Source organism: Heterodontus francisci, chromosome 16, assembly GCF_036365525.1.
Source record: "Heterodontus francisci isolate sHetFra1 chromosome 16, sHetFra1.hap1, whole genome shotgun sequence".
Taxonomy (NCBI): domain Eukaryota; kingdom Metazoa; phylum Chordata; class Chondrichthyes; order Heterodontiformes; family Heterodontidae; genus Heterodontus; species Heterodontus francisci.
This window is the reverse complement of record NC_090386.1, coordinates 27,329,233-27,354,606: the sequence shown is the minus strand read 5'-3', so window position 1 is coordinate 27,354,606 and position 25,374 is coordinate 27,329,233. Positions and strand designations below refer to the sequence as shown.

At 44.3% G+C, this 25,374-nt stretch overlaps 1 protein-coding gene across 1 annotated transcript in view; it reads right to left on the bottom strand.

Annotated features, from left to right (window-relative positions):
• LOC137378249 (piezo-type mechanosensitive ion channel component 2-like) overlaps positions 1-25,374 on the bottom strand; it is a 220,801-nt gene that overhangs the window by 2,484 nt on the left and 192,943 nt on the right. Inside the window, exons 50-56 of the mRNA XM_068048474.1 lie at positions 21,673-21,820; positions 19,174-19,362; positions 12,571-12,663; positions 8,322-8,491; positions 7,543-7,659; positions 5,322-5,401; positions 2,474-2,696 (exon numbers count right to left, since the gene is read on the bottom strand). Of these exons, the coding sequence (XP_067904575.1) occupies positions 2,474-2,696; positions 5,322-5,401; positions 7,543-7,659; positions 8,322-8,491; positions 12,571-12,663; positions 19,174-19,362; positions 21,673-21,820 (1,020 nt within the window). The remainder of the gene's footprint in view (positions 1-2,473; positions 2,697-5,321; positions 5,402-7,542; positions 7,660-8,321; positions 8,492-12,570; positions 12,664-19,173; positions 19,363-21,672; positions 21,821-25,374) is intronic.

Sequence of the window (25,374 nt, the reverse complement as noted above, 5' to 3'; positions counted from 1 at the left end):
CTGAAAAAGGAAGAGAGGGGGGAAAAAATTACAATATTAAACTTCAGTAAAAGAGCAACTGTGGGATATTATTTATCCGCATATCTGAGTTACAGAGTAGCTAGTGCCATTATCAACTAAAACTCCACTGCTCGATACTAATCAGCTTCCATGTCAGGCCCTGTGTTACTGACCATATCTGTAACATTGTTGGAAATGTTGTTCACATCTTTTAAATGCAGTCATTGATGTTGATATTGATCATCTGTAATACAGTTCAAGGTGCAGAGCTCCCATTGAGTGCAGTCAGCAATCTGGGCACAGGCTTCGCTCCCAATTGCACTTATTTTGGGAAATAACTTTTTTTCCCCTGGTTTCTAAACACATTTGCATGTCATCAGAAATCTGCCATGAACAAGCGCAATTTGTCAGCATTTTAGAAAGTAACAAAAAAAATTTGCATACATTAAAATATTCCTTGATATATTTAAGTGAGGTAACCTGGTGGAGCATTATTAATACATCTGAAAATGGGTTTAATCACAAAAATATGCATTTTAATCAGAGCGTCTCGTCCACACCTGTGAGTTACTTTATTATAACTGAGAAGGAATTTAAAAACTATACAGAACCATTTGCTAGTTACATTGACATATAGTAGTCAGTTACTTTGTAAATTAAAAGAAATATTTAAAATGTGCTGGTTCATGTCCTTGTGTCTTTTTTTAAAAAAGCTTAATTTTAAGAGCCCTTCGAAGTGGTTGCAATTAGCAGAAACAGCAATGGTGATTAATTTGATGTGGCCAGTTTTGTAGGTGGGGATAGAGTCCAGCACAATGGTTTTAAACCAGCAAAAAAGATAGCAGAAGCTATTTGCGTTGGATATAATTTGCGCCTAAAACTCCTTGATCTTTTGCACTGGTTTGGGTGAATTGTGCTGAAAAAAACCAGCACAACCAAGTGGATATTCCTGTCCATATCTGCCCACATTTCCTGTCAACTTTTCTATTATAAATTCCTAAATCCACATTTATAATGGAACTTGTCACACTGTAATTACATGCTCCTGCTACTGTTGCCAAGAGTTCCCTGAAGCCTTCCAAGGGTGTACTGGGCAGAATTTCCAAGGTAGCCTGGGGACATTCCAGCTGCTCTTGCTCATAATTGGGGCTAGAGATGATGCAGGGTTTATGCTACTGCAAGAAAGTGGTTAAGATGAAGAAATGGCGTGGACCCCCAGTGGTACCAGGTTCTACCACATTATCTTGTCCCTCGACGATAGAAGAGCCAGGATCTTCCTTGGCCCTAATTAGGGCCCAGGCATCAATGAGTGAATAACAGTCCACATTTTACCCCTCCGTTTCTACCAAATTTGAGGTTCCTTCTGCTGTGAAGCCAGATCACTGAATTTTCTTCCTCTTCTAATGCTGCCAAACCCAATGAAACCCAAAACTACAGAAGTCCAGTTTTGCCAAACCCTGTTAAATGTTGAAGGAATAAAATTAGAATGCACTGCATAGTACAATGGACCATTTTCTGGTAGCATTCTGCATATAGCGTGCACATCCTATGTCACACCTACTTGCAGTATCACACCTTGTTCTACAATAGAAGTCTTTTAAAAAAGGAAAAGGAAGCCCGTCATTGACCTAGAGGCTGAAATTTGTAAGCAATTTTCTGGCCCCCTAATTATTCTGGGCTCCTGTGAGAGTGTGGCTTTAAAGGGACAGGCTAGGTTAGCATCTAAACACCACAGTGTTCTGAACTACACCCGGCGGGAAGACAACATTAGTGTTGTCAGTCTCTGCTCAGGATGATGGTGTATATAACAGTCAGCATTTAGATACTCAGTAAAAGCCTAGCAATGTACGGACACCTATAGGCCTCATCAATGGCAGTTAGCTAATCCTTGCATTGCAGTAATAACCACAAGCACACAGAATTCAACATAATAATGTTACTGTCTGATGGTCATGGAAGGATTGTAACCAACAAGTTGTCCCATTCAGGCTCAGACTCCTTGCTGTTTCTAGCTGTATTTGCCCAGCCATGGACTCATTTCTGAGTTTCAAGTAGATTCCCACACAGCTACATTCGCAAGTTGTGCCCCAGGCCCAGAGATCTCGCACCATCTAACGATGTTCTGTGGGGCCAGTGAGGGGCAGCAAAGTGTTTTCCACCATGTAGTTTCCCCAGAAGCTGCTAGACAAAGAGTGGAATGGAGGATGAATTCCCCTTCCATTCTCCCCCCGCCCCCGATCCTTAGTGCCACTGCTGCCTCATTTGGCCATTCAAACCAAATTGCTTTATTTCGGAATTAAATGCTGATGTCAGCAGAGGATTGCCCATTTTGCATTGGCTCATCTGTCAATGAGGGATAATTCTGCTCAGAGGTTGGGGAATGGGGCAGTTATTTCAGACCTGCACTGCTTGAGAGGGTGGGCTGACTCCTTGAGTGTAGAATTAGAGGTCTATAAACAGAAGGTATCTTTACCCATATCCAGCAAGGAAACCCAGACTTGAGGGGCTGACTTTGTCACTGAAGATGATGAGTTCTATGTTGCTGCAACTCTGCCTGGCGCACTGGGGGTTCCACTCCTTAATATTCCACCACTTCATCTTGCCATGTGACGTGTTGCCTGGCGCAGGCTCCTCCTCTATCTGCAGTGAGATGTTCCTGTAGAAGGCCAGGCTGTCCTCGTCACTGCTGGCAAAATCTGTAGTCGTTTTGGAAGCAAAACACACACAAGATGTCATTCGGTCTTTCCTGGGATGATACTGTCATGTAGAGTCATAGAATGGTTGCAACACAGAGGGAGTCCATTCAGTCCACTGAGTCCACATTAGTTTTGCAACTGCATTTTCGCTAGTCCCACTCCCCCGCCCTTTCCCTGTAACCCTGCAAAAATGTTTTCCCTTTGAGTGCTTATGCAACTGCCTTTTGAAAGCTATGATTGAATTTGTCTTCACCACACACACAGGCAGTGCATTCCAGATCCTAACCACTCACTGTGTAAAAACATTTTTTCTCGTGCCACTTTTGGTTCTTTTGCCATTCACTGTAAATCTGTGCCCTCTGTTCTTGACCCCTGTGCCAAAGCGAACAGTTTCTCTCCATCTATTCTGTCTGGAACCCTCATGATTTTGAACACCTCTATCAAATTTCCTCCTAACCTTCTCTCCTCTAACAAGAATAGTCCCAGCTTCTCCAGCCGATCCAAATAACTGAAGTTTCTCATCTCTGGAACCATTCTCATAAATCTTTCCTGCACCCTCTCCAAAGCCTCTACGTCCTTCCTAAAGTTTGGTGCCCAGAATTGTACACAATACTCCAGTTGAGGCTAAACCAGTGTTTTGTAAAGGTTCACCATAACTTACTTGCTTTTGTACGCTATGCCCCTATAAAGCCAGGACCCCTTATGCTTTTTTAACCCACTTTCTTAACCAGCCCTGCCACCTTCAACAATTTGTGCACATATACCCCCAGCCTCTGTGTTCCTGCAACCCCTTTAGAATTGTACTATTTAGTTTATATTGCCTCTCCTTGTTCTTCTTACCAAATTGTATCACTTCACATTTCATCTGCCAGGTGTCCATCCATTCCACCAGCCTGTCTAAGCCCTCTGGAAGTCTATCATTATCCTTACAACAATTCACAATGCTTCTAAGTTTTATGTCATCTGCAAATTTTTAAATTGTATCATGTGCACCCTAGTCTAAGTCACTAATATATATCAAGAAAAGCAGTGGTCCTGCCACCAACCCTTGGCGAACTGCACTGTGCACCTACCTCCAGTTCAAAAAAACAACTATTCATCACTACTTTCTGTTTCCTGTCATTTAGACAACTTTGTATCCAATCTCCTATCTTCCCTTTTATTCGATGGGCTCCACATTTGTTGACAAGTATATTATGTGGTACTTTATCAAATACCTTTTGGAAGTTCATAAAGACCACATCAACTGCATTACCTTCATCAATCCTCTCTTTTACCTCAGCACAAAACTCAACCAAGTTAGTTAAACACAGTTTGCCTTTAACAAATGCATGCTAGCTTCTCCATCTTTAACCAGTGCTGGCCTACTTGTTGGCAAAAACCTTGTGTAGCTCCTGAATGTCACATGTTGTCTTCAGTGTCAGCTGTGGCTTTTGGGCCGCACTCTTGGCTCTGTCAGGAGGTTGTGAGTTCAAACATTAATGCATTATCCAGGCTGATATTCCAGTGCAGTATTGAGGACATAAAAGATCCCATAGCACTGCTCGAAGAAGCGAAAGGGAGTTCCTACACTGGCCAACCCCATGGTTCTTGTGAATTTAGTACTAAGTGAAAGCCAGATTTCCACAGCATTGATTCCCAAATTAATTTTGTATAGGGGCCCTTCCAGCCAGCAGACAGTGGAGATTTCCTTTCCCCTCAGCCAGGCCTGGGTCTCCCCCATCTTTCTAAATCTTGTTCCGTTCTTGATGGCCTCTGCCCTCGAGAGTGATTCAGTCGAAATCCTGAGGGTGCACAGCTTTGGAAACAGGAGCAATTAATGAAAATATAAACATTGATATGAACCAGGATGGACTAGGGAAGATGATGCTTTTTTTGATATCTCATAACCAAGCAGAAAAATAAAATAAAGTGTACCAACCATCTTAAAATGCAACACAAATTGCATTTATATAGCACCCATGATGTAGAAAACATCCCTAGGTGCCTCACAAGAGCATTATCAAATAAAATTTGGCACTGGACCAAAGAAGGAGGCATTAGGACAAGTGACTAAAAGCTGGAGAAAGAGGTAGGCTTAAAGGATGAGAGAGGGGTGGAGAGGTTTTGGGGGAGAATTCCAGAGCTGAGGGCTGTGAAAACCGAAGGCCCCCAAGGGTGGGGCAAAGGGAGTGGGAGGCATGTTCTAATTGGTCCAGTTGCTGCTCTCCCCCTCCCCCACCCACAGCTGCAAGTGAGAAAATCATGGGGAGGGTCTGACATGAAGCAGGAGACACACCGATGAAATCTGCAGTGGTTCAAGAAGGCGGCTCACCACTACCTTCTCAAGGGCAATCAGGGATGGAAAACAAATGCTGGCGTTGCCAGCGATGCCCACATCCCATGAAACAAATTTTTAAAAAAACACTGATGGGAGGAAGCGTGTTTTTAAATGTGCATCACACCTGCTGAGCTAACACTCCAGGTGGCCACAGTAGAATCATTGGCCAGACTGTGATACAGTGAGCATGCTCATCGGTGTATAAACCCTGTCACATTGGGACTCCTCATTCACCCCATATACACACATATCTTTAGAGTTCACTGGAGAAGATCCTGAATGAACTGTTGTGTATCTGCGCTCACCTATTCGGAGCCGGAAAGCTGGCTTGGCTTCAGGCCTACTAGTCGCTTGAATGTATTTTGGGAACAATCCCGCAATTACCCTAAAATGAGAGAAAATGGTTGTTATTCCTAATCATCAATGTTATGAGAAAGAAAAAAGATCATAGCAAAACTAAAAAAAGTGGAGGCTGCCATCAGGCTGGTAACTCCGGATACAGGCCTTCCTAGAGGTTTGATCATGACGTTTGATTCTGACCACATGACATTGACCCATGTATGTTATTGCATTTACCTTTTAAAGGGTGGGTTTTGGTTTCGTGTCAGCAGTGAGGGCAGTGGGGAGGGGGAAGCAGGGGATGAGGGAAGCGAGAGAGGAGGGGTAGCGGGGGACGAGGGGAAGCGAGGATGGGGGGAAGCGAGGGCGGGAGGGAGAGGGGAAGCGAGGGCGGGAGGGAAGGGGCAAGGGGGAAGCGAGGGCGGTGGGGAGCAGGGGAGGAGGGGGAGGTGAGGGTGGGAGGGAAGCGAGGGCGGGGGGGGAAACGGGGGAGGAGAGAGAAACGAGGGCGGGGGAGGGAAAGGAAAGCAGGGAGGAAGGGGAAGTGAGGGTAGGGGAGAAGCGAGGGCAGGGAAAGCGAGGGTGGGGGGGGAGGTGGAAGCGGGGGAGGAGGGGGAAGTGAGGGTGGGGGAATGGGGAAGTGAGGGCGGGGGAGGGGAAGCGGGAAGCGAGGGCGGGGGGAGGGGGAAGCGGGGAGGAGAGGGAAGCAAGGAGGAAGCGAGTGGGAAGCGAGGGCGGGGCGAGGGGGAAGCGGGGAGGAGGGGGAAGCAAGGGTGGGGGGGGGAGGGGGAAGCGAGGGCGGGGGAGCAAAGGGAAGCAAGGGTAGGAAGGCTGTTTTCAGACCCCTCCCCCGTTACTTTCAGAGTCCTTAGTTCAGTAACTCCCTGAATGAACACCCACGATCGCGATCTTACCGATTTCTGACTCTCTAGCTGTGCAGCCCCATGCAGCCATGGTTCCCTGTGGCAATGGGCTGGTGACATCATCATGCTGAGGCTTTAACAGTAGTGGTGGTGGGGGACGACTCTGCGGCGGGAAATTTAAATAAGCTGATCGTCCAGGCTGCTGGAGCTAGAGCTGCGGGAATGGACCCTCGATTTTTGGAAACACCGGATCATTTTGGGAGTGTTGGAAACCCTAAGCCTCGCGCTCAGACTAGGCCTCAAGGAATCAGTTAAAAAGCATTCTGACAGACAGTGCTGGCGGCTCCAGTTCAGTGTTGGAGCCCAAGCCTGCCTTGTAATTTGTACAATGTTTCACTCTCGTTTCTGTATCTGACGGGAGTTAAATAGAGATGTTTGTGAGCTTTCAACATCAGCAAATCCGAGTATTGAACTAGAACCCTGATCCACCCAATGTTCTGCCCTGTGGGCATGTCAGTGAGTGGCAGCCCATCAAAAACATAAACCAAGCCAGACAGACATTACTGGTGCATAGTTAATGAGTAAAGATTCTACTCAGCTATTAGAATTTAAAATTGAGGTAGATCATCAGTCATGATTGTATTGAATGGGGGAGCAGGCTCGAAGAACGAAATGGCCTACTCCTGCTCCTATGTTCTTGAGTGCACTGCAACATCCTAGGGAGAGCCCGAGTGCATCAGAACATCTAAGGGAGAAAGCCAGAGCAAGGGGGCAGAGGGGAAGTGGTGGGTGGGTGAGAACCAGAGAAAGAAAAGAAGGGAGAAGAGTGTGAAAGGAAGGGAGAGAAAGTGACGGCAGAAAGGAGAAAGAGAGAACGATACATGCATTGACAGAGGGTGACAGAGAGACAGAGGGAGGGGAGAAAGATAAACAGAGAACATAATGGGCTGGATTTTGTGCTGGAGGCGGGGCTCCCAGCGTCGGGCTGCAAAGATTGGGGGAATACCGCCTCTGCCATTTTTTTCCTCTCCCGGAGCGATCCTCCAGTCTTTTTTTGTCAAAGTTTTAGGAGGCAGGATCCCCGTCCCTTTAAAGACTTTAAAGGGACGGGGAACCTGCCTCCAATAGCTGCCAGCCCTGTGATTTCTTCCATGATGAGCAATAAATGCCAGCGATGCCCACATCCCACGAATGAAAAACAACCTCAACCTGTCTCCCCTTGCCTGGGAAAATTCCTCCAATGAATCTGAGACAAATAATTTAGTTTGAAATGAGATTCCTATGAAAATGGCACTGTGACAAATGCAGCAAGTATGTAACATACACTGGCTTCTCACGGGTTCCTTCCAACAGCTGAACCAGCTCCTTTCTGACTTCCCTGTCCGTGCAGAGCACTGTGCGTTTACCAAAAGCTTCAGGATTCATCAACAGAGAAGCGTTCCTGCAGGAACATGAGAAACAGTAATCAGGAACCGACGGATTTATAAGGGCAACACCAACTGAGGCAAGCAGATCAAAAATGATTCCTGCTACATGGGTCATCCAGCTATGGAGTTCCACATCCTGAGCAAACACACCGGATATCACACCGTCCCTGTGTGTTTCATTTCTCTGTTTAATCTCACAAAAATTATATATAGAGGGAAATGCAGGAAACAAAATATATATTTAAGGTTTATGCATATAAAGGATATCCGTTATCTGTGTATATACGAGATATCCTTATATAGGAACAGCATGGGTTTGATGCAGAGTAAAGCTCCCTTTACATTGTCTGGAAAATGTACCTCAGCTGCAAGCTTAAAGTAACGTTCCCTACTCAACGGCTTTCAGTTTCCAAAACCAGCCATTCTGTGGCCTTTGGGAGATTTAATGCCAACTTCTGCCAACATAAGAGCCTTGCTCCAGCTGTCTGCAATGTTGCTCTATAACTGGTCTCTAAGTAGCCATGGCCCAATGGGAAAGCACTGGAAATCATGCACAAAGAGCCTGACGTTTAATTTCTTTTCATCTCAGAAATTCACTTTGATGATTGAATTTGTTTTACTGAAGTCACAGGCCATGATTTCCCATGTGATGTTTATTCTGTGTTAAACGCTGTACCTGAGTATGGTCCAGTGGAGATGGATGTAAATCCGCGAAGAGTTGGTAATTTCTTCTTTCATCGCCTTGAGACTGGCTGGACTGATACTCCACAGCAAGTTAGCATCACTCTTTATGTGAGCCACCATTATATCTTCTGGCATGTAGTTAACTAAAAATTGCATAGCAGACTGTAGAAATGAAAAAACTGTGTTAAATTTTGAATATTTCTATTATACCTTCAAACATTGATCTCTTCCACCTCTGTTTTGTCCAGCTGCCATCAACTCCATTCCCCTCCCCGGACTCCTCCCCCCACCCTGTTGAGTTAAGCTCCCTCTGCACTGTCCCATCAAACACTCCCAGGGCAGGTACAGCACAGGTCAGATATAGAGTAATGCTCCTTCTATACTGTCCCATCAAACACACAGAATAATGTTCATAAAAGCAACTCACAACATTTCCCCTTTCCAAAGTCTGCTATCTTATGGGCTCTTTGAAACTAATTTGGCCAAAGTGCACTAATTTCATGTTGGATTCTTAAGTGGAGAGTGATGCTTTTGAGCCCGGCAGCCTGATGTAGATTCAAAGCCATGTCCAGAGTGTTCTATTCCAGAAAGCCATGTAGTGAAGGATAGAACTGAAACCAATCTTTGCACACTTCTAAGCTTTTATTTATAGGGAAACAGATTACAAACATGCACCTACTAACTGAACCCTCACAGTTTCAGCCTGTTCCTATTTATAGGAGCACAAGTGAATCCCCAGTTACTGCCCACTATGTGGATGAACTATCCATTGACCCACAGCACTCAGACCCCTCAGCATTTTTAATTAGCACTGCTCTTGAACTGGGCTCAGTTTTAGCTTTGCTTCCTGTAGGGCACTGTCTCACAGTAGGTTAATGTTATCCTTTTCATGCCACCTTCTGCAATTGCACATTGACCAGCAGGCCAGGCTTTAGATTCAGCACCCATGCAAATCATCAACAATATTCAATGAGATGGGCTTTTGTACCTTTGGTTTGGTTGACATTTAATTTCACTGTGGTTGGGTCATTAGAGAGCCCCTTGATGCAGAAATATTATACATTATATTAAACAGTCACTGCGATACAGTGGCAGAAGATGGTGGTTGTAATATAGAACCATAGAAAAATAACAGCACAGAAGGAGGCCATTCAGCCCATCCTGTCTGTGCCAGCCAAAAAAACTAGCCGCCCAATCTAATCCCACCTTCCTGCACCTGGTCTGTAGTCTTGCAGGTTACAGCACTTCAGGTGCATGTCCAGATATCTTTTAAAAGGGTTGAGGGTTTCTGCCTCCACCACCATTCCTGTCGGTGAATTCCAGATACCCATCTTCCTCTGGGTGAAAAAGTTTTTCTTCATGTCCCCACTAATCCTTCTACCCACCACCTAAATCTGTGCCCCGGTAATTGATCTCTCTGCCAGGGGAAGCAGGTCCTTCCTGTCCACTCTATCTAGGCCCCTCTTAATTTTGCACACCTCAATTAAGTCACCCCTCAGCCTCCTCTGTTCAAAGGAAAACAACCCTAGCCTATCCAATCTTTCCTCATAGCTGCAACTTATGAGCCCTGGCAACATTCTTGTAAATCTCCTCTGTACTCTCTCCAGAGCAATTATGACCTTCCTGTAATGTGGTGACCAGAACTGTACACAATACTCCAGCTGTGGCCTAACCAGTGTTTTATACATTTCCAGCATTACATCCCTGCTTTTGTATTCTATACCTCTGCCAATAAAGGAAAGCATTCCATTTGCCTTCTTCACCACTCTATCTACCTATCCTGTCACCTTCAGGGACCAGTGGACATGCACTCCAAGGTCTCTCACTTCTTCTACCCCTCTCAATATCCTCCCGTTTATTGTGTATCCCCTTGCTTTGTTTGCCCTCCCTAAATGTATTACCTCACACTTCCCTGGATTGAATTCCATTTGCCACTTTCCCACCCATTCAACCAAACTATTGATATCATTCTGGAGTCTACAGCTATCCTCTTCACTATCAACTACATGGTCAATTTTTGTGTCATCAGCAAATTTCCCAATCATGCTTCCCACATTTAAGTCCAAATCATTAATATATACCACAAACAGCAAGGGACCCAACACTGAGCTCTGTGGAACACCACTGGAAACTGCTTTCCATTCACAAAAACATCCGTCAACCACTACCCTTTGTTTCCTGTCACTGAGCCAATTTTGGATCCAACCTGCCACATTCCCCTGTATCCCATGAGCTTTTATTTTACTGACCAGTCTGCCATGCGGGACCTTGTCAAATGCCTTACTAAAATCCATGTAGATCACATCCACTGCATTACCCTCATCAATCCTCCTTGTTACTTCCTCAAAAAATTCAATCAAGTTAATAAGACATGACCTTCCTTTAACAAATCCAAGCTGACTGTCCCTGATTAATCCATGCCTATCTAAGTGGCAGTTTATCCTGTCTCTCAGACAGGATGTGCTGGAGTGAGGTTCTGGTGAAGTCACCACTTAACCCATACTCTTCCAGTTTATGAACATCACCAGAACACCCCAAAATAGTATGAACCTTGGCTCAGTGGATAGCACTCCCATCTCTGAGTCAGGATGTCAAGGGTTCGAGCCCAACTCCAGAGAATTGGAATCCAGAATCTAGGCTGTCATTCCCAGTTCAGTACTGAGGGAATGCTGCATTGTCGAAGGTGTCATCTTTCACATGAGACATTAAACTGAGGCCACATCTGCTCTCTCAGGTGGACGTAAAAGATCCTACAGCCACTATCTGAAGAAGAGTAGGGGAGTTCTGTGCCATATTTAACATTCAACCAACATCACAAAAACAAACTGTCTGGCCATTTATCACACTGCTGTTGTGGGAGCTTGCTGTGCGCAAATTGTCTGCTGCATACCTCTACATTACAACAGTGTCTGCACTTCAAAAGTACTCATTAGCTCTAACGCAATTTGGAAAGTAGACGGTGCCATATAAATGTCATATAAATTACCTTTTCCTTTAAGTGAATTAAAACTTTGCAATTCTTCCCATCTCAAGCATTTCATATTCTACACAGGGTGGTAAAAGAGGTCAACCTTCAACCATTATAATGGAGAGTCTAAGGAGCAACAATGGGCGGCACAGTGGCGCAGTGGTTAGCACCGCAGCCTCACAGCTCCAGGGACCCGGGTTCAATTCTGGGTACTGTCTGTGCGGAGTTTGCAAGCTCTTCCTGTGTCTGCATGGGTTTTTGCCGGGTGCTCCCGTTTCCTCCCACAGCCAAAGACTCGCAGGTGATAGGTAAATTGGCCATTGTAAATTGCCCCTAGTGTAGGTAGGTGGTGGGGAATATGGGATTACTGTAGGGTTAGTATAAATGGGTGGTTGTTGGTCGGCACAGACTCGGTGGGCCGAAGGGCCTGTTTCAGTGCTGTATCTCTAAAAAAAAAATCCTTACTGGGTCACTTGTTTGATGTTGGGATAATAATCTTTCTTGTGTTATGTTAGAAAGCAGCAGGTTATTGGTTTTAAAAAAAATTATTCTTAGAATAAATCTTTTCCTCATCTCCCCTCTAATTTTTCTACCAATCACTTTCAAACTATGCCCCCTAGTCACTGACCTTTCCAGGCCCCTCAAAATTTTGTACATTTCAATTGGATCTCCCCTCATCCTTCTCTGTTCCAAGGAGAACAACCCCTGACTATCCAATCTTTCCTCATAACTGCGTGGCTGCTCTCCCTGGTATCCTGGCCAATATTTATACCTCAACAGATTATGTGATCATTTATCTTATTGCTGTTTGTGGAACTTGCTGTGTGCAATTTGGCTGTTCTGTTTCCTACATTACAATAGTGACTACATTTCCAAAGTGCTTCATTGGCTGTAAAGCATTTTAGAGCATCCTGAGGTTATGAAAAGAGCCAAAGAAATGCAAGGCTCTCTTTCTTTTATTTTGGGCACTCTGCCAGAATTGATCATAATTATTGAATTTAATTTTACAACTTGCCACAGTGGAATTTGAACTTGCAAGGTCTGCATTGGCAATCCAGTACCATAACCACCCTGGCACCATACCCATAGACATCAGCCTTTATCATATTAGTGCCTAGCAACTAATGAAGTAACTAATAAAGCTGCTTACCACATCTATCCCATTCCTGTCCTCTGTCCCCCTCCTCCCGCACCCCTTTCTCCAGTTGCTCTGACTGGAATTCAAGTTCATTTTCACAGGGAGCCAGTTGCCGGGTGACCCTGTGGGACTTACCGGATAGAGAGTGTACCGATTGGTGAGATCGTTATACATTACGGTGGAGAGCGGCCTGAGGTTCTGCTGCTGTGCGCTCATTGTAAACAGAGGCTGCACGCATAAAGAAAAGATTTTAGAGAATACACATTGTAACAATAATGTGCATTTATATAGCACCTTTAATGTACTAAAAATGTTCCGAGGCGCTTCACAAGAGAAATATCTGAAAGAGCTTGACACTGAGCCACATAAAGAGATATTAAAGAGATATTACTAAGTATGACCAAAAATCTTGGTCAAAGAGGTTTAAGGAGCATCTTAAAGGGGACGAGAGAGGTAGAGAGGCAGAGCGGTTTAGGGGAGGGAATTTCAGAGCTTAGGGTCCAGACAGCTGAAGGCAGTGTTGTCAGTGGTGGAGCAATGAAAGTTCGGGATGCACAAGAGGCCGAAGTTAGAGGAGCACAGTGATCCCATCGGGTCGTAGGGCTGGGAGAAGGTTATCGGGAAGGGTGAGGCCATGGACGGATTTGAAAACAAGGATGAGAAGTTTAAGAACATTCAAGAAAGAGGTTGTCCATTTTATAAGCTACGTTTTTCAGGAAATTGTCTAGGCCACATATGTGTATTATTTTAGTATACGATTATAAGGGCCCCCATCCAACTCCTCAAAAATACAAAACAAATTGCCAGATATCAAAGGGGTGAAGGTCCTTTTTCATTCAAACATCCTCTTGGGACCTTGTGAACACAGAGCTGTTGAATTTCTCAATATGGCACCTGAAATATCAGCCTGGAAAATATCAATTAATTTGTATCCACACATTTGTCAGCTCCAAGCTCAACTCCTTGAACAATGTCTTCATTGAGTTCAAAGCTACTAATCAGTCCACTCTCAATCATTAACAAAGTGATGGAAGATGTCATTGACAGTGCTATCAAGCAGTATTATCACAGCAGTAACCTGCTCACAGATGCTCAATTTGGGTTCTGCCAGGGCCTCTCAGATCCAGACCTCATAACAGCCTTGCTCCAAATATGGACAAAAGAACTAAATTCCAAAGGTGAGGTGAGAGTGACTGCCCTTGACATCAAGGCAGCATTTGACCGAGTATGGCTTCAAGGAGCCCTAGCAAAACTGGAGTCAATGGGAATCAGGGGGAAAACTCTCCACTAGTTGGAGTCGTACCTAGTGCAAAGGAAGATGGTTGCGATTGTTGGAGGTCAATCATCTCAGCTCCTGGACATCACTACAGGAGTTCCTCAGGGTAGTGTCTTAGGCCTACCCATCTTCAGCTGCTTCATCAATGACCTTCCCTCCATCATAAGGTCACAGAGAAAGCAGTGGGAGAGAGGATTTATAAAGTGTGCCATAACCTCGGCGGCCGGAGAGAAAGCAGTGGGAGAGGAGAGGAGAGGAGAGGAGATTCGCAGCCAAACCAAAAATTGAAAAGTGACCTCAGAATGATGTCACAATCAACAGAGAGTGCAGGGAGTCAGAAAGCCGGGGTGAGTATACCGGTAAGCTTTTAATTTAATCTAAGTTAATCAAATATAAAATAGACTTGCTAGATTCATTAGTATAAAAAACTAAAAACACAGGCGGATTTTATAATTTATCATAGGGAGAGAGAGCAAAATCAGCAGGGAGGGTATTGGTTCAAATTAGGAGTTGGGAAATTAAAAATATTTAATTGGGTAGTGTAGTACTAATTGTAGTAATAAGAGGCTAAGCACAGAGCAGGACTAGAGATATTCATTAAAATTGCAGTTCTGATGAAAGGTCACAGACCTAAAATGTTAACTCTGCTTCTCTTTCCATAGATGCTGCCAGACCTGCTGAGTATTTTCAGCATTTTCTGTTTTTATTCATTACAATAGATTGTTTAAAAAGGGAATAGGGGGTTTTTGTTTCGCTCATGGGTGGGCAGCTGCAATTTCTGTGCCATGTGGGAACTTCAGGATTCTTCATGTGTCTTGGGTGACCAAGGTAGAAGTTCTCCAGCTGCTTCAGCTTTCACTCAGGATTGAGGGGCAGCTGGAATCTCTGTGGAGCATCAGGGAGCAGGAGAGCTTCCGAGATTGTATGTCCAGGAGGTGGTCACCCCACAGGCTGTAGGAGTTCAGGATAGTAAGTGGGTGGCCATTTGGAAGAGTACAAAGAGGCAAGAAGTGCAGGAGTCTTCAGGGTGTGTGCCACTTTCAGACTGGTGACTGCTAAGAGTGATGACACCTTAAAGGACTGCAGTCCAGACCATGGCACAATGGGCAAGGGACTGTACAGGAGGGAGCAGCAAAGTGAGAAATGCAGTTGTTATAGGTGATTCCATAGTCAGGGGACAGACAGGAATTTCTGTAACCTTTATCATTAGTCCCACATGGTGTGTTGCCTTCCTGGTACCAGGATAAAAGACATCACAGAGAGTGTGCAGGATTTCTGCAGGGAGAAGGGAGTGAGACAGAAGTTGTGGTACATGTTGGTACCATTGACATAGCAAGGGCAGGTACTGAGGTCCTACAGTCAGATTTTCAGGAGCTTGGAAGGAGGTTAAAGAGTAGGACCTTAAGGATAGTAATCTCTGGATTACTCCCAGAGACACATGCTAGTGAGAGTAGAAATAGGAAGATAGGGAGGAACAATGTGTGGCTTGAAGCATGGTATAGGAACTAGGGCTTCAGATTCTTGGGCATTGGGACCGGTTCTGGGGCAGGAGGCACCTATTCAAAAGGGATGCGTTGCACCTCAACATGACTGGGAGCAATGTAGTCATGGAGATGTTCACTAGTGTGGTTGGGGAGGGTTTAAACTAAATTGGCAGGGGGAAGGGCACCAGCATATAGAAGTAGAAAAGAGGGATAAGGTGAGCGTGTTAGACAGTATTAGAGAGGGGAGTAGTTCTTTATTAGAAGGGAGCAGACTGAGAAGGACTACGTGGAATGCAAAGACAGGATTACAATGCATGTGCGTAAAGACACAAAGGGTGATGAATAAGGTTGGTGTGTTACAAGCACAAATAACAGTATGGGAATATGATGACATGCAATAACAGAAAAGTGGCTTAAAATGGCGAGGAGTGGGTGCTTAATATACAAGGATATAAAGTATTTAGAAAAGATAGAGAAGGAAAAAAAGGTGGGGTAGCAGTACTGATTAAGGAAGACATTGCAGTCCTGGAAAGGGAGGATGTCCTTGAAGGGTCAAGGCCAGAATCCATTTGGTTAGAATTGAGAAGCAAAATGGGTACGATCACATTACTAGAGGTATTCAATAGACCTCCAAATCATGAGAGAGATAGAGGAGCAAATCTGCAGGGAAATCACAGAGATGTGCAAGAACTAGAGAGTGGTGATATTGGGGGACTTTAATTACCCAAAAATCGATTGGGTAAAGGATTAAGAGGGCGAGGAATCTCTGAAATGTTTTCAGGTGAACTTCCTTGATCAGTATGTTCTCAGTCCTACTAGAAAGGAGGCATTGCTGGATCTGGTGCTGGGAAATGAGATGGGCCAAGTGGACCAAGTGCCTGTGGGGGAGCACTTGGGTAAGGGTGATCATTGTATCATAAGGTTTAGACTCATGATGCAGAAAAGCAAGGAACAGAATAAGGCAGAAGGTCTAGATTGGAAGAGGGCTAATTTCAACACAATGAGAAGGGATCTAGCCAGGATAGAATGGAACCAAAGACTGACCGGATGAGCTGTATCGGAACAATGGGTTATCTTTAAGGAAGAGATGCTTCAGATACAGGCCAGGTACATTCCAACAAGGACGAAAGGTAAAGGAACCAATAATAGAGCTCCTTGGATGAAGAGGGAGATAGAGATTATGATGAAACAAAAAAGAGGGTGTATGATGCTTGTCAGGTGAATTCTTCAAGTGAGAACCAGGCCAAATACAATAAGTTGAGAGGTGAGGTGAGGAGGAAAACTAGACTGGCAAAGAGAATATGAGATTAGAATGGCGGTCAACATAAAAGGGAAACCAAAAATCTTCTATTAGCATTTAAATAGTAAGCGGGTAGTAGGGCAAGCTAATATACTTAATGAATACTTCTTATTAGTATTCACTCAGGAAGTGGAATCTGGCAAAATATCAGTACAAGCAGAGAAAGTAGAGGTAATGGATAGGGTCAAAATTGAGAGGGGGCAGGTACGAAAAAGGCTGACTATGTTGAGGGTAGATAAGTCACCTGGTCCGGATGGCTTGCATCCCAGGTTGTTAAAGAAAGTGGGGATGGAAATAACGGATGGGCTTGCCATATCTTCCAATCTTCCCTGGATATTGGGGAAGTGCCAGAGGATTGGAGAGTGGCAAATGTGACATCCTTATTCAAGAAGGGGTGTAAGGGCAGTCCTAGCAACTACAGGCCAGTTAGTTTAACATCAGTGGTGAATAAGGTTTTAGAAAAAATAATCAAGGAAAAATTCAACAGTCACTTGGAGGGGTTTGAGTTAATTAAGGATAGCCAGCATGGATTTGTAAAGGGCAGACCATGCTTGACTAATCTAATTGAATTTTTTGATGAAGTTACAGAGAAGGTTGATGAAGGGAATACAGTAGACATTGTTTATATGGATTTTTAGAAAGCGTTTGATAAGGTACCACATAAAAGACTTGTTAACAAAATTGAGGCTCATGGAATAGAAGGGTCAGTGTCCAACTAGATTAAAAATTGGCTTAAAGACAGAAAACAATCAGTCGTAGTAAATGGTTGTTTTTCAGTCTGGAGGATGGTAGACAGTGGTGTTCCCCAAGGGTCGGAGCTGGGACCACTGCTTTTTTGCTATATATAAATGACTTGGATCTTGGAATATAGAGTAGAATCTCAAAATTTGCCGATAACACAAACTTGGAGGTGTGGCAGTGAGGATGATAAGAAACACCTGCAATTGGACATAGATAGGCTAGTATAATGGGCAGAGAGGTGGCAGATGGAATTTAATACTGACAAGTGTGAGCTGATGCATTTTGGCAGAAGGATTTGGGGAGAGGCAATATAGACTTAATGGCACAGTTCTAAAGAGTGTGCAGGAACAGAGGGACCTGGGGAGTTCCTTAGGGGTATAAAAACAAGAAATGCTGGAACCACTCAGCAGGTCTGGCAGCATCTGTGAAAAGAGAAGCAGAGTTAACGTTTCGGGTCACTGACCCGAAACATTAACTCTGCTTCTCTTTTCACAGGTGCTGCCAGACCTGCTGAGTGGTTCCAGCATTTCTTGTTTTTATTTCAGATTTCCAGCATCTGCAGTATTTTGCTTTTATTTTAGAGTTCCTTAGGGGAGTGTCCTAGGCCCAACCATCTTCAGGTGCTTCATCAATGACCTTGGCTCCATCATAAGGTCAGAAGTGGGGATGTTTGCTGATGATTACATGGTGTTCAGTACCATTCGTGACTCCTCACATACTGAAGCAGTCTGTGCCCACATGCAGCAAGACCTGGGCAACATTCAGGCTTGGGCTGATAAGTAGCAAGTAACATTCGTGCTGTAATAGTGCCAGGCAATGACCATATCCAATAAGAGAATCTAGCCGTCTCCCCTTGACATTCAACGGTATTACCATCACTGAATTCCCCCATCATCAACATTCTGGAGTTACCATTGACCAGAAACTTAAGTAGACCAGCCATATAAATACTGTGGCTACAAGAACAGGTCAGAGGCTGGGAATTCTACAGTAAGTAACTCACCTCCTGACTCCCCAAAGCCTGCCCGCCATCTACAAGGCACAAGTCAGGAGTGTGATGGAATATTCGCCACTTGCCTGAATGAGTGCAGCTCCAACAACACTCAAGGAGCTAGACACCATCCAGGGCAAAGCAACCCACTTGATTGGCACCCCATCCACCACCTTAAACATTCACTCCCTCCAACACTGGCGCAAAGTGGCAGCAATGTGGATCATCTACAAGAAGCACTGCAGCAATTTGCAAAGCCTCCTTTGACAGCACCTTCCAAACCCAGGATCTCTACCACCTAGAAGGACAAGGGTGGCAGATACATGGGAGCACCATCATCTGCAAGTTCTCCTCCAAGACACACACCGGCCTGACTTGGAACTATAGCGCTGTTCCTTCACTGTCTCTTGGTCACAAACCTGGAACTCCCTTCCTAACAGCACTGTGAGTGTACCTACACCAAATAAACTGCAGTGGTTCAAGAAGGCACCTCACCACCACCTTCTCAAGAGCAATTAGGGTGGGCAACAAATGCTGGTCTTGCCATCGATACACACATCCCAGGAATGAATAAAAAAAATGTCACAGCCCGCTGCTGATCCTGCGCCAAGTCCTGAGACCCTCCCCCCGTTTGCCTTCTCAGGTTGAAGTGAAAAATCATATGGGGATATTTTGAAAAGAGCAGGGGAGTTCTTCCCAGTGTCATGGTCAATATTTATCCCTTAACATCAGAAAATCAGATTATCTGGTTATTACCACATTGCTGTTGGTGGGAGCTTGCTGTGTATAAAATTGGTTGCTGTGTTTCCTACATCAAAACAGTGACCACATTTCAAAAGCACTTCATTGGCTGTAAAGTGCTTTGGGGCACCCTGAGGTTGTGAAAGACTCTATATAAATACTTCAAAGACTCGGTGCAAGTCCAAGTTGGCGAATTACCTCTTACCTCATATCCGCCAATGCTGATCTTGATGGAGACGTCCAACGGCTGATTGGTCACTCCAGCGACAGATTTGACCAATGACATAAAGAGCAGCGGAAACCATACAATGCAGATCAAAGACATGATGATGAGGCCTCCCACTCCATACTTCACCAACTTGTTCTTCTTCTGGCCAGCTGCCTGAGGATATCTCTGAGGAGAAGAAGCACGGGCACCTTCAGGAGGGAGTTACTATGAGCAGCATTGACCTTGGCATGTGTAAAAGAGGTGTTGTGATCTGCAGCAGCTGGGTTGCCCAAATCTAATGCTGGGGGGTGAAGGGGTGAGATCAGAACCCTACCTTTTTTTTATTTTAAAGGTTGTCTTCAAACCCAGACCACAGAATTCAACTCTAATGCAGACTTAGTTCTCTGGGGTAGATTTCATGAGGTAAGACTTTTCCGCCACTCGCAGAACTTTGCAGTTGAGTTTAGTGGAGGTTAAAACTGGATGGTGTGGAAAATGATTATCCATCCCTAACCCATTGTTTGATTAAAATCAAGTTTTAGGACTCTGGCACTGGGTTAAAAGACTGGGAGCTGGATTTTTAGCCCCCATAGTGGGTTGAGCACGGAGGTGGGTAGGAGCGGAATTAGGAGCCACCGGATGGTGTGCTGGTTTGCCAAAACCATCCCACCCCCAACCATTTGCCCGGAAGGGGTATGGGGATTAGCAGTGCTACCTGCCCACAAGTGACGGGTAGCCAATTAAGGCTCTTTAAAGGCATATTAAGGACTATCAGAAACCAACCTGGAATTTCTAGTCAGCCTCTGCGTCCCGCAAGGTGTCAGGAAGCAGGCCAGCTGCCTGGAGGAGGCCTCCCAGCGGCAGACCAGGGGGCCAGCGCTCCAAGCAGGCTTTGAGGCCCTTACCACCTGCCTGGCTTCAGCTGCAGCCACAGCCATAGGCTGCCCTGTGGAGGAGTCCCCCTCCACAATGGTGGCCCAGCTGCCAAGGGCATTTTTTATTGTAAATTTTTAAAAGTTGGAGAAAGAGCATTTACATCAAATGCACCCTCTCTCTCTGTTACCTGAAAAGGCAACCTGCTGCTTCTTCGATGCTGGAGTGCCTCCTATTGGCCCTTAATCGGATGGCAAGCTGCAGTCTGGCCATTATTTGGCTGATTTGGGGAAAATCACTGCCAGATGACTATTCCCCACAGTGTGGGTTTCAAATTCCCATTTGACTCTAACCTCAGGGTCCTGACCTAAAGGGAAAAAGTGCACAGACCCTGGTTTCAAAGCTTGTTTTTTTCCCTGAGACAGACCCTAACTGAAAGGGAAACTAAAACAGAAACAGGAACTGAAGCAGAAACTGAAACAGAAACTGAAACTAAAACTTAAGGTTCTGGGGAAACTGAAACTGTTTAGTTCCAGATAAAAGGGCATAGAGCCATCAGAACTCAAATCATGCAGGAGTGGAGTTCAGGCAGGCAGCAGAACGTGAAGGCTGGCCATAGGCAAATACGCATTGCTGCAGCTGTTTTTGTTATTTGAAGTAACTGATTAACCAGACCCGACCATACAGTACAAAGGTTTGTCACTGAAGGTCTCAGATAAAGGTAATACTGGTGGATCCATGTCATCAAGACTGTTGTGAGTAGAGCTGAGGAGGTTCTGGAGAAGCACGCCATTTGGGGGGGAAGGCCATACGCGTGGAGTTTGGGTTGAAGGGCAACCAGATGAGAATCAGTGGCTGCATCTTGGAAGCAAGGAGCTAGAGATCTCCCTGAGGAAGTTCAGAGCTATGTTGAACTTTGTGGCTTTGTTTGGTACCAGATATGCCGAATGGACTATTCAATAAATCCCTGAGATCGATCTTTGTTGTACCTGATGGTTAATGTGTAATTTGTAATATATATTGACTGTTATTTGTCTGTTAATTCATGTTTATGTTGATTTTGGCTTGATTGTTGAAGTAAAAATTATAAAACTGAAATCTTATCTATTTGATTTTTTTGGGGGCCTTTTGGTAAATTTGGTTCTTTTAGTTTGTTGATCTCCATGGGAATCATAACAATGGATTAATCCACGCTCACTGTATTCAAAGGAAAACTATCACCTTGGGCCTTCATGTTCTGATTTTGTCATTTGTGAAACAAAAATCTTTACCAAAATGAAGCAATGAGGCCCAGAGACACAGTGAGACGGACACTGGGCTTCAACCCAGAGACCTAAACAGGACAGACAGCAATACACAGAGAGAGATACAGTGAATGGAGAGGAGGAACTTTCTTCATCTTATTGTCCAGTGTTGTTTCCAGCCTATTACTGACAGATCGATCTCTACGCCATCATTCCCTACGATTATCACCGCCCTGCTACATTTAAACAGGAATAAAGAAGTTAGTTTAACCATTGAGGAAAGACCAGACTGCACTGTAAACCATTCCAAACTCAAATAAAGTGAGGGAATCTGAGACCTAGGTCAGCTTTTCCCAGCACGAGGGAGCCGGCTGCTCACCTTCTCCGACTCATTCCAGCATTTCAGGATGAAAACATTGGCGTAAATGTCCTCCACACAAATCCAGCTGGAGATGCTGAGTGTGGTGTCTGTCCAAACCCAGTCCATCACTGCTCTCAACTCCGTCAGAAAGGGCACCAAACGGAACCTGTAACCGTCCAAGGAAGCTGGTTAATGCCTGGACACTGGAATATGTTCAGAGATGCCCACATTTAAATGGGCCAGTTGTAAAGATGTTTATACAGGGAACACATTTTTAGCTTGTACAACTTGCGTAATATTAGACTGAAATAATTGTTATTAGAGCAAGACATTCATTTTAATCAATGTGTGTGTCTCTCAATTTCACATTTCATTGGAGCCCCTCGATTATAGATTGCACTCATCCGTAGAACTGTAGCAGTACTTGCAAACACCATTTCATTCTTCTACATAAAGTACCTCACATTGCAACAAGTGGCATTTACAAGACACTTGACAATAAATAAAACTTACATAGTATTATTTTTATTATTAATAGCATTAATAGTAGATATTAATGACTCAGTCTGGTACTGAGACATACAGATCAGGAAAGACCAAGGTTTGATCCATGCTGTGTTAGCTGATTTTAACGAAGATGATGGTAGGGGCTCCACTTCAATTGGCCTTGGTGTTACTGGATTAGGAAATGACAGCTTCAGGCAGGCTTCCTGCCTCCATCACTGTCAACCACCCCCTCCTATTGCTGGGTTTGAGTCTGTGGGTCTCCAAGTCTTTGCCTGGCAGAAATTGAGGGCTCTTATCAAGGGCTGGTGAATTAGTAGGTACAACACAAGTAGAAGATATCAAGTTGATAATACAAATGAGAATCGTTGCTGAATATAGAAAGTTCAAAGGGGGAGTGAAAAAGAAAATAAGAGAGGCAAAGAGAGAGTATGAGAAGAGACTGGCAGCTAACATAAAAGAGAATCCAAAAGTCTCCAATAGACATATAAATACTAAAAGTGTAGTAAGAGGAGGGGTGGGGTCGATTAGGGATCAAAAAGGAGATTTGGGCATGGAGGAAGAGGGTGTGGCTGAGGTACTAAATAAGTACTTTGCATCAGTCTGTACCAAGGAAGAAGATACTACCAAAGTAATAGTGAAAGAAGAGGTAGTTTAGATACTGGATGGTCTAAAAATTGATGAAGAGGAGGTATTAGAAATGCTGGCTATACTTAAAATTAATAAGTCACCAGGACCAGATGTGATGCAGCTGAGGATGCTGAGGAAAGTAAGGGTGGAAATTGCAGAGGCACAGGCCATAATCTTCCAGTCCTCCTTAGAAATGAGGGTGGTGCCAGAGGACTGAAGAATTGCAAATGTTAAAACCTTGTTCAAAAAAGGGTGTAAGGATAAAGTAATCTTTTAGAAACAATAATATGAAACAAAATTAAGTCACTTGGACAAGTTTGGATCAATTGAGGAAAGCCAGCACGGATTTGTTATCGGCAAATCATGTTTAACTAACTTGATTGAGATTTTTGATGAGCTAACAGAGAGTGTTAATGGGTTGATGATGGTCTTCCAAAATGCGTTTGATAAAGTGCCACTTAATAGGCTTGCCAGCAAAGGTATAAAAGGGTTAGTGGCAGCATGGATACAAAGTTGGCTGAGTGACAGGAAAGAGAGTAGTGGTGAACGGTTGTTTTTAAGACTGGATGAAGGTATATAGTGGGGTACTGGGTTATTAGGAGCACTGGTTTTCTTGATATAAATTAATACAGAATCACAGAATCGTTACAGCGCAGAAGGAGACCATTCGGCCCATCGTGTCTGTGCTGGCTCTCTGAAAGAGCAACTCCCTCAGTTCCATTCCCCTGCCTTCTCCCCATAAACCTGCACATTCTTCCTTTTCATATAACTGTCTAATTCCCTTCTGAATGCTTCAATTGAACCAGTCTCCACCACGTTCTCAGGCAGCGCATTCCAGACCTTAACCACTTGCTGCGTGAAAAAGTTTTTCCTCATGTCACTTTTGCTTCTCTTACCAAATACTTTAAATCTGTGCCCTCTATTTCTTGATCCTTTCACAAGTTTCTCTCTATCTACTCTTGTGCAGACCCCTCATGATTTTGAATACCTCTATCAAATCACCTCTCAGCCTCCTCTTTTCCAATCTATCTTCATAACTGAAATTCCTCATCCCTGGAACCATTCTCGTGAATCTTTTCTGTACTCTCTCCAATGCCCTTACGTCTTTCCTCAGGTGCGGCACCCAGAATTGGACGCAATATTCCAGCTGAGGCTGAACTGGTGTCTTATACAAATGTCTTATACATAATGACCTAGACTTTACAGGCACAATTTCAAAATTTGCAGATGTCACAAAGCTTAGAAGTATTGTGAACTGTGAGGAGGATAGTGATAGGCTTCAACAGGACATTGACAGACTAATGGAATAAACAGACACATGGACGATGAAATTTAATGCAGAGAAGTGTGATGTGATACATTTTGGTTGGAAGAATGAGGAGAGGCAATATCAAATAAATGGGACAATTCTAATAGGGGTGCAGGATTAGAAAGACCTGGGGGTATATACACACAAATTGTTGAAGGTGGCAGGGCAAATCGAGAAAGTGGTTAAAAAGGCATACGAGATCCTGGGCTTTAGAAATAGAGGCATAGAGTACAAAGCAAGCAAATTATGATAAACCTTTAGGAAACACTGGTTCAGCTTCAACTGGAGTATTGTGTCCAATTCTGGGCACCACACTTTAGGAATGATGTGAAGGCTTTAGAGGGAGTGCAAAAAATGTTTTCGAGAATGGTTCGAAGGTGAATGACTTCAGTTACGAGGATAGATTGGAGAAGCTGGGGTTGTTCTCCTTAGAGAAGAGAAGATTGAGAGGAGATTTGTTGGAGGTGTTCAAAATCATGAGGGGTCTAGACAGAGTAGATAGGGAGAAACTGTTCCAGTTGGCGGAAGGGTGGAGAACCAGAGGACATCGATTTAAGGTGATTGGTAAGAGAAGCAATGGTGGCGTGAAGAGAACTATTTTACGCAGCGAGTGATTAGGATCTGGAATACACTGCCTGAGAGTGTGTTAGAGTCAGATTCAATCATGGTTTTCAAAGGGAATTGGATAAACACTGAAGGGCTTCTATGACGGAGTCAACGGTTTGCAAGACCAGTGGAGGAACATGTGCAAGCTGTTGTCTGAACAGATGACTTGTTGAATGTTCTGTTAGGTGCGCTGACTCTGGTTTCAAAGCTTGTTTTTTGAGACAGTCCCCAACTAAAAGTGAAACTAAAAACCTTCAGGGTTCTGAGGAGACAGAACTAGTTGTAACTAAATAAAACAAATTCAGAGCCATCCAAGCTCAGATCACAAGACTGCAGGCAAGCTGGAGAGTAGAAGCTGAATCCAAGAGCTGGCCATAGGCAAATACAAGTGGCTATGGCTGTTTCAGTTACTTAAGGTAATACTGGTGGATCCATGCCATCAAGACTGTCGTGAGTGTAGCCGTGAAGGTTCTGGAGTAGTGCGCTGCTTTTTGTGGTGACCACACCCGTGGAGTTAGGGATTGAAGGGGAACTGCTGTCAGATAAGAATTGGTGACTGCATCTTGGCAGACAGGAGCTGGAGATCTACCTGAGGAAGTTCAGAGCTTTGAAGAACTTTGTGGCTGTAATTGGTACCATATATGCTGAGTGGACTGCCCAGTAAATTTTTG